Below are 7,500 nucleotides of genomic sequence, written 5' to 3' on the forward strand. Positions count from 1 at the left end.
TTAACGCCCACCCACGTACCCTGGCACGGCACGTCAAACACAACCACCCGAGAGCCATAACCACCACGTGTCCGCGAGCTGTTCCGTTTCTTTCTTTCTTTCTTTCTTTCTTTTCTCTTTTTTTCTCCCGCTCTCCGTTTCTTTCTTGGGTTCTTTCTTTCGTTCTTTCTTTCGTTCTTTCTCCTTTTTCTTTCGTGTTTCTCTCTCTGACTCTCCCTCATCACTATACATACCGACGTCCCTCATCACCTCAACCCATCATCACCATCCCGCTCACCATCACCGCCCATTCGCCCATTATCCTCACCCTTTCCGTTCATCACAATCACCACCACCAATCCTACGTCTCTTACAAGATGGATTCACAGGAGAGTGGGCGTGTGGGCGGGTGGACGTAAGTGGGCATGTGGGCGTGTGAACGTGCAGGCGTAGGGGCGGGTTAAACTGAACGTGTAGGCGTGAACGGAGTGGGCGGAGTGAACGTACGAGCGCATTTGCGGATGGACATAAGCGGGCGTACGTGGCGATGGGCGTAGATGGGCATGCGTGGGCGTGCAGGGGTGGACGGTGCGGGGGATGGTCGTTAAGCCGGGGGTAGGAGGGAGGGAGGGCCTTCGTGGGCGGGCGGGCGGGCGGGCGGCCAAGCACACATCGTGGGTATTGATCCCACTCTCGGTCAACCGTCAAACCTACGCCGCCCACGACCTAAAGCTGAGGGATTACCGGGGAGGGGGACAGCGGGGGGGTGAAGGGGGGTCCTGTCCACCCACACACCCACCCACGCCGTCTGTAATCCCACGCTCACGCCCCCACGTGCCTGCATACCCAAACGGAGGGTAAACTGAATTAAAAAATGGAAACAAAAAGGAAGAAAGAAAAGAAATACCAATAATTAGTCGCCTCACTTCATTCCAATCATTCATTAATTCATTCTACCCCCCCCCCAAAAAAAAAAAAAAAAAAAAGAATAAATAAAATAAAACAGGGATGGGAAGGGTAGGATGAGAGTGTGAAAGAAAATAAGAAAGAAAAGAAATGAAGATATAATAAAAAGAAAGGGGAGAAAGAAAGAAAGAAAACAACAAAAACAAAAACAAAAACAAAAAAACAAAAACAACCGAAGACTCCTCCCCCCTCCTCCTCCTCCTCCTCCTCCTCCAGGTCCCCGACTCCCGGGCGACACAGCCGGTGCGCAGCCGACGACCCGCGACAGGAAGGCGAAACGGACATGGAAAGCGGAACCTCGCGACAAAGGAGTCCTAACAGAGTGGTGGTGGTGGGGGGGGGGGGGGACCCTGATTTAGGGACTTTGGATTTAACTACTTTTTTTATTTTTTTCTTTCTTTTTTTCTTAGCAATGTTCTTGATATTTCAGCGAGAGTGTTTGTTTGTGTGTGTGTGTGTGTGTGTGTGTGTGTGTGTGTGTGTGTGTGTGTGTGTGTGTGTGTGTGTGTGTGTGTGTGTGTGTGTGTGTGTGTGTGAGTGATGAGTGAGTGAGTGAGTGAGCGAATGAGTTAAATCCCACTCATTTAGAAGTACTGGAGAAAAAAAAATCACCATCACCACCACTACCACAATCACTAACACCACTACCAAACCCAAAGATAAAACTCTAAAACTCCTCCATCTATCCATCATATGTGTATACATAAAATATATTTCCCCCATCTTCAAACATTCTTTTTTTCCTCTCTCTCTCTCTCTCTCTCTCTCTCTCTCTCTCTCTCTCTCTCTCCCTCTCCCTCTCCCTCTTCCTCTCCCTTTCCCTCTCCCTCTCCCTCTCCCTCTCTCTCTCTCCCTTCTCCCCCATCGGCCCAAGGAGAAGTTCCGCGGTTTCGATAAGAAGTTTTGGCTCGGTAATCAAGGCAAGTTTCGGGCGCACGTGAGCGGATGATTAACCAGCCCTCGCTCGTACGGGCGTGCGCGTCGGGAAAGAGAGAGAGGGAGAGGAAAGGGAAAGAGAGGGGGGGAGGGGAGAGGGAAAGAGAGAGAGGGAGAGGAAAGGGAAAGAGAGAGAGGAGGGGGAGGGGAGAGGGAAAGGGAGAGAGGGAGGAAAGAGAAAGAGAGAGGGGGGGAGAGGGAAAGTGAGAGAGGGAGGAAAGGGAAAGAGAGAGAGTGAGAGAGGAAAGGGAAAGAGAGAGGGGGGAGAGAGGAGAGGGAAAGAGAGAGAGGGAGGAGGGAGGAAAAAGAAAGACGGAGGAAAGAGAGAGAGTGAGAAAAGTAGAGGAAGAAGAATAAAAAAGTAAGAGAAAGAAGAGAGAAAAGAAAGAAAAAATGAGAGAAGAGAAAACAAAAGATAAAAAAATAACAAAAGTAATAAAACCTCGCACTTACCATGTAATAACGCCAGAGCGAGTAGGGTGACGCGTAGTCCCGTCATGGTGATGCGCTCCGGTCCGGTTGTTTAACTACCTGTGGAAAACAGAAGAAAAACATTAATAAATCTCTATAAAAAATCATGATGAAACATTAATAAGACTATAAAAAAACATAAACCATTAATAAATCTCTATAAAAATCCCAATAAAACAATAATAAATCTCTATAAAAAATTCCCAATAAAACATTAATAAATCTCTATAAAAAATCACGATAAAACATTTATAAATCTCAAAAAAAAACATCAATTAATCTCTCATAAAAAGTCATGTTAACGAAAACGTTAATATCTTGCTAAACACAACCTCAAAATAAGAAAACACACACATTAACCAGCCACTATCAACAAAACAAAGAAACTCATCAAATGCCAATCTAAGATCATGCAAATTTTACAACACCATCAAAACGGGACAAAGGCCATTTTTGTCTCTAATAACATCCAAAGGAAAATAATTTTGCAAAACACCTTTATCGTAACCCGAGTCCAGTCCCTCGCTATCTTTCCAGCTCAGCTCGAGAGAAGGGAGAGGGAGGGAGGGAGGGAGGGAGAGACAGAGAGAAAGCAGGGAATGGGAGAGGGACAGAGGATGGAGAGGGAGAAGGCGAAAGGAGGGAGGGAGGGAGGGAGGGAGGGAGGGAGGGAGAGAAATGAGAGAGAGAGAGAGAGAGACGAAAAAGAGATCAGATGTCTTATCATTCCTGTTTTTATGTCGTTTTCCCTTCGCCGTGTTCCAGGAAGAGTCAAGCCGATCCACAAGGGGGAGGGGAGGGGAGGGGAGAGGAGGAGGGGAGGAAAGGGGAGGCGAAGTCAGAGTAAGAAAGGAAGGGGAGGGAGAGGAAAGAAATCAGTGAGAGAAAATACAAAAAAATAAAACTAGGAAATATTAGAAAACAAGACGAGAGGGGTCATGGGGCAAAAGGAAACAAAAACGAAAATTACATAACCACACAAAGAGAGAAGAAAACGAAACATGAAAAAAACAAGAATTTAAATTGAGATTAGATGAAAAAAATAGCACCACAGGAAAAAGAGCGAGGGAGCGAAGGGGGTTGGTTCCCTCGATAGAAACATTTCCCGCTTACTCCATCACTCCTACTCCTACTCCTACTCCTACTCCTCCTCCTCCTCCTCCTCCTCCTCCTCCTCCTCCTCCTCCTCCTCCTCCTCCTCCTCCTCCTCTTCCTCCTCCTTCGTTCGTCAATTAACCGCGCCGTATTATTATTCTCCAATTTTCTCGTTTTTAGATGATCGATCGGGAGCGCTCAACACAGAGGATAACACAGGTGCCCAATATAACAGAGAGAGAGAGGGGGGAGAGGGGGGAGAGGGAGGGAAGAAGGGATAGGGATAGGGATAGGGATAAGGATAGGGAGAGAAAGAGAAAGAGAAAGAGAGAGAGAGAGAGAGAGAGAGAGAGAGAGAGAGAGAGAGAGAGAGAGAGAGAGAGAGAGAGAGAGAGAGAGAGGAGGAGGAGGAGAGGAGGAGAGAGAGAGAGAGAGAGAGAGGCAGAGGCACGCAAGGTACCGCCGGGACGCCACTTAACGTGATTACAGAGTGGATGATGAAGTTAGGAAGAGGAGGAGGAAGGAGGAAGGAGGAAGGAGGAAGGAGGAGGAGGAGGAGGAGGAGGAAGAGGAGGAAGGAGGAAGGAGGAAGGAGGAAGGAGGAGGAGTAGGAGAAGGAGGAGGAGAAGGAAGAGGAGGAGGAGGAAGAAGAGGAAGAGTTGGAAAGAGGAAGAATAAGAAAAGGAAGAGGGGGAGTGGGTAAGAAAGCCAAATAGTTATTCCGTTCAAAGTAAATAAAGAATCTAATGTTGAGGGCATTTTCCTCCTCTTTTTTTTCTTTCCTTCTTACAGTTACATGACAAACGCTTGACCCAAAAAATAGGAAATAGGAAAACACTTAAGAAAAAAAAGAGAAAGAAAGAAGAAAAAAAAGAGAAAGAAAGAAAGAAAGAAAAACGTTCCGGTATCTGGAACCCGGACGATAAAAAGTCTCAAAAGATGAAACGTCCAAGGTCGCGGTGACAGCAGGGGTGAGGAAGGGGGGAAGGGGGGAAGGGGGGAAGGGGGGAAGGGGAAGGAGGAGAGGGGAGAAGGGATGGGGGAAGAGGGAGGGGGAGGGGGAGAGGGGAAGAGGGAGGGGGAGGGGGAGAGGGGAAGAGGGAGGGGGAGGGGGAGAGGGAGGGGGAGGGGGAAGAGGGGAAGGGGAAGGGGGGAAGGAGGATAGGGGTAGGCGGGAGGGGAAAGGGGGGTTTACTTGTCCGTTACCTCTCCCTTGCCCTCACCCCCCAACGAAGGAAGGACACTTTAAACCTTAAGCCTCTTGCAATCAGATCCAATCTGGAAGCCGGTCGATAACAATCAAATTCTCGCCCGTTTGATCTGATTACTAGTTACGTTCTCTCTCTCTCTCTCTCTCTCTCTCTCTCTCTCTCTCTCTCCCTCTCCCTCTCCCTCTCCCTCTCCCCCTCCCTCTCCCTCTCCCTCTCTCTCCCTCTCTCTCTCTCTCTCTCTCTCCCTCTCCCTCCCCACCCTTTCCTAATTTCCCCCTCCCTTTCCTCCTTTCCCCCACCCTTTCCCCCTCCCTTTCCTCCTTCCCCCTCCCTTTCCTCCTTTCCCCCTCCCTTTCCTCCTTCCCCCCTCCCTTTCCTCCTTCCCCCCTCCCTTTCCTCCTTCCCCCCTCCCTTTCCTCCTCCCCCACCACTCTTTCCACTTTTCCCCCTTCCTTCCTCACCCATTTCCCCAATCCAACCCCTGCCTGGCCAAGAGAGAGAACCGGACGCAGTCTCTCACAGTATTACAAGGCCTGCTCCGTGCCGCGAGTAGTAGCCTCCCCCTCCCCCACACACTCCCCCCCCCACCCCGATGCCACAAGTACCCCCATCCCTCCCACCCAACTCTACCCCTCCCACACAACTGCGGATAATCGATGCTTCAAAAATCAAGCCCGATAATCATCCTTTCAGGAGCGGGCGTGCGTAAAACAATTATTGGAATTATTCTACACGATGCGAGCGGAGAATGGGACGGACGAGGGAGAGAGAGGGAGAGAGAGGGAGAGGGAGAGGGAGAGATGGAGAGGGAGAGAGGGAGAGAGAGGGAGAGGGAGAGGGAGAGGGAGAGGGAGAGGGAGAGGGAGAGGGAGAGGGAGAGAGGGAGAGGGAGAGGGAGAGGGAGAGGGAGAGGGAGAGAGAGAGAGAGAGAGAGAAAGAGAGAGAGAGAAACAATGACAGGAAGCAAAGGATCAGGTAGAGATGCATATCGTGTCAAGATCGCAGGCAAACTGGGCTAGAGCACGCAACCCCACAGGCAAGCAACCAAAACCCCACAGATTCAAGCAAGAAAACAAAAACACACACACGCACGCACGCACGAACGGAAGAGGAAAATGGCCAGAGCCGCTGATATCACTGATGACTCTGTATGAAATGGTGTAAACGCAGCAAACGGCATTCACGCGGAAAAAGGGCGAATTTCGGTGGGAAAGGGAGGGAGGGACAGAGGTAAGGAGATAAGGAGAAGGGGAGAGAGAGGGAGAAAAGGAGAGAGGGGGGGAGAAAAGGAGAGAGGGGGGAGAAAAGGAGAGAGAGAGGGTGAAAAGGGAGAGAGAGAGAGAGAGAGAGAGAGAGAGAGAGAGAGAGAGAGAGAGAGAGAGAGAGAGAGAGAGAGAGAGAGAGAGAGAGAGAGAGAGAGAGAGAGAGAGAGAGAGAGAGAAGAGAGCCAGGCAGAGAGACAGAATAAGAATTAAAGATATAGAGAAAGAGGAAAAGAGTGCGAGATGGATGGAGAGAAGAGAGGGGAGAGGGAACAGGGAACAGGGACAGGATATCACGGGTTGGATAAATGGTACGAGGGAAGTTCGCAAGAATGGGTCAGCAGGGAGAGAGGATGCTGGCCAAACGTCGCAACCTGGAAGTAGGAGAGAGAGAGAGAGAGAGAGAGAGAGAGAGGGGGAGGGAGGGAGGGAGGGAAGAAGGGTAAGGAGAAAAGGAAGGAAGGGGGGGGCAGATAAGGAGGGAAGGAGGGGCAGAAGTAAGGAAAGAGGTAGGGAAAGAGGGGCGAAATAGAAAAGTAAGAAAAGAGAAAGGAGAGAAAGGAGGAAGAAGAAGAAGGAGAAGAAAAAGAAGAAGAGAAGGGGACAGAGGTGGGGAGTGGAGGGAGTGGAGAGGGGGGGGGGTTAAGCACCTCTGAGATAAGGGAACACAACGACGCTAGACAAAAGCCTCATGCAAAGGGCTTTAGTGCTGATAAGGCCCGTTTACAGAGACGTCAAAACAAGAAGGCGGCATCAAAAGAGATCACGAGTGCCTAAGCGCGCGGGCGAGCGGGCGGGCGGGCGGCGGAGCGAGAGGATGGGCGGGCAAGAACAGGTAGGAGGATGTGGGCGGCTTAGGCGCGCAATTGAGGCAGAGGGGATAAGGGGGAGGGGAGGGGAGAGGAGAGGGGGATAGGGATGTGCGAGACCATGGGATAGGGGAGGGTGGGAGGAGAGGAGGATGGATGGATGTTGGGGAAGAGAGAGGGTGTGGGGGATGGGGTGGGAGTGGGGGTGGGGGGAGCTGTAGAGCGGGCGAGGCGGAGTAGTTTATGGTGTAGTGTTTCCATTGTGTGGCTTCCCGCGTGTTTGCGGGCGCGTCTGGCAGCCCATGCGCGGCCCCGCTTCTTCCCCAGATTCACGCCGCATAAACTCTCACTAAATCCGGACAGTGCAGCGGGCGGGCGATAAAGAAAGGCCGCGGGGGCGTGGGCGGGAGCGGGAGCGGGGGCGGGGAGGGGGTGAGGGGAAGGGGGTGTGGGCGCGCTACGCTCCTTGGAACCGGATGAATTACGAACCTCTACGAGCACGCACACCGCTGCCTGCGCATGAACTAGCTCTCCCTCAGGAGAAGTGGAGGACAAAGCCCTGAGATGAGACGGCGATTGCTTGCTTGCTTGCTTGCACGGGCGAAAATCTGATTTCACTGTGACACGGGATGATCAGAGGTACTTGGACGTATTCGGAAAATACCCAAACACGACAATGCACTGGGAGAGCAAGTCAGTCTTCCTCTGTCTGTCTGTCTCTGTCTGTCTGTCACTCACTCACTCACTCACTCACTCACTCACTCACTCACT

At 51.1% G+C, this 7,500-nt stretch overlaps 1 protein-coding gene across 12 annotated transcripts in view; it reads right to left on the bottom strand.

Moving 5' to 3' along the window:
• The window catches only part of Fas2 (neural cell adhesion molecule fasciclin 2), a 144,916-nt gene that overhangs the window by 47,132 nt on the left and 90,284 nt on the right, over positions 1 to 7,500 (bottom strand). For all 12 annotated transcript variants that reach the window (XM_086550828.1, XM_086550826.1, XM_086550824.1 and 9 more), the window contains one exon: positions 2,335 to 2,412. In XM_086550828.1, coding sequence (XP_086406954.1) covers positions 2,335 to 2,380 — 46 coding nt within the window. In that variant the 5' untranslated portion in view covers positions 2,381 to 2,412. The remainder of the gene's footprint in view (positions 1 to 2,334; positions 2,413 to 7,500) is intronic.

This window comes from Penaeus japonicus, unplaced genomic scaffold (assembly GCF_977035675.1).
Source record: "Penaeus japonicus unplaced genomic scaffold, GWHDUDI00000001_assembly GWHDUDI00000024, whole genome shotgun sequence".
Lineage (NCBI taxonomy): Eukaryota > Metazoa > Arthropoda > Malacostraca > Decapoda > Penaeidae > Penaeus > Penaeus japonicus.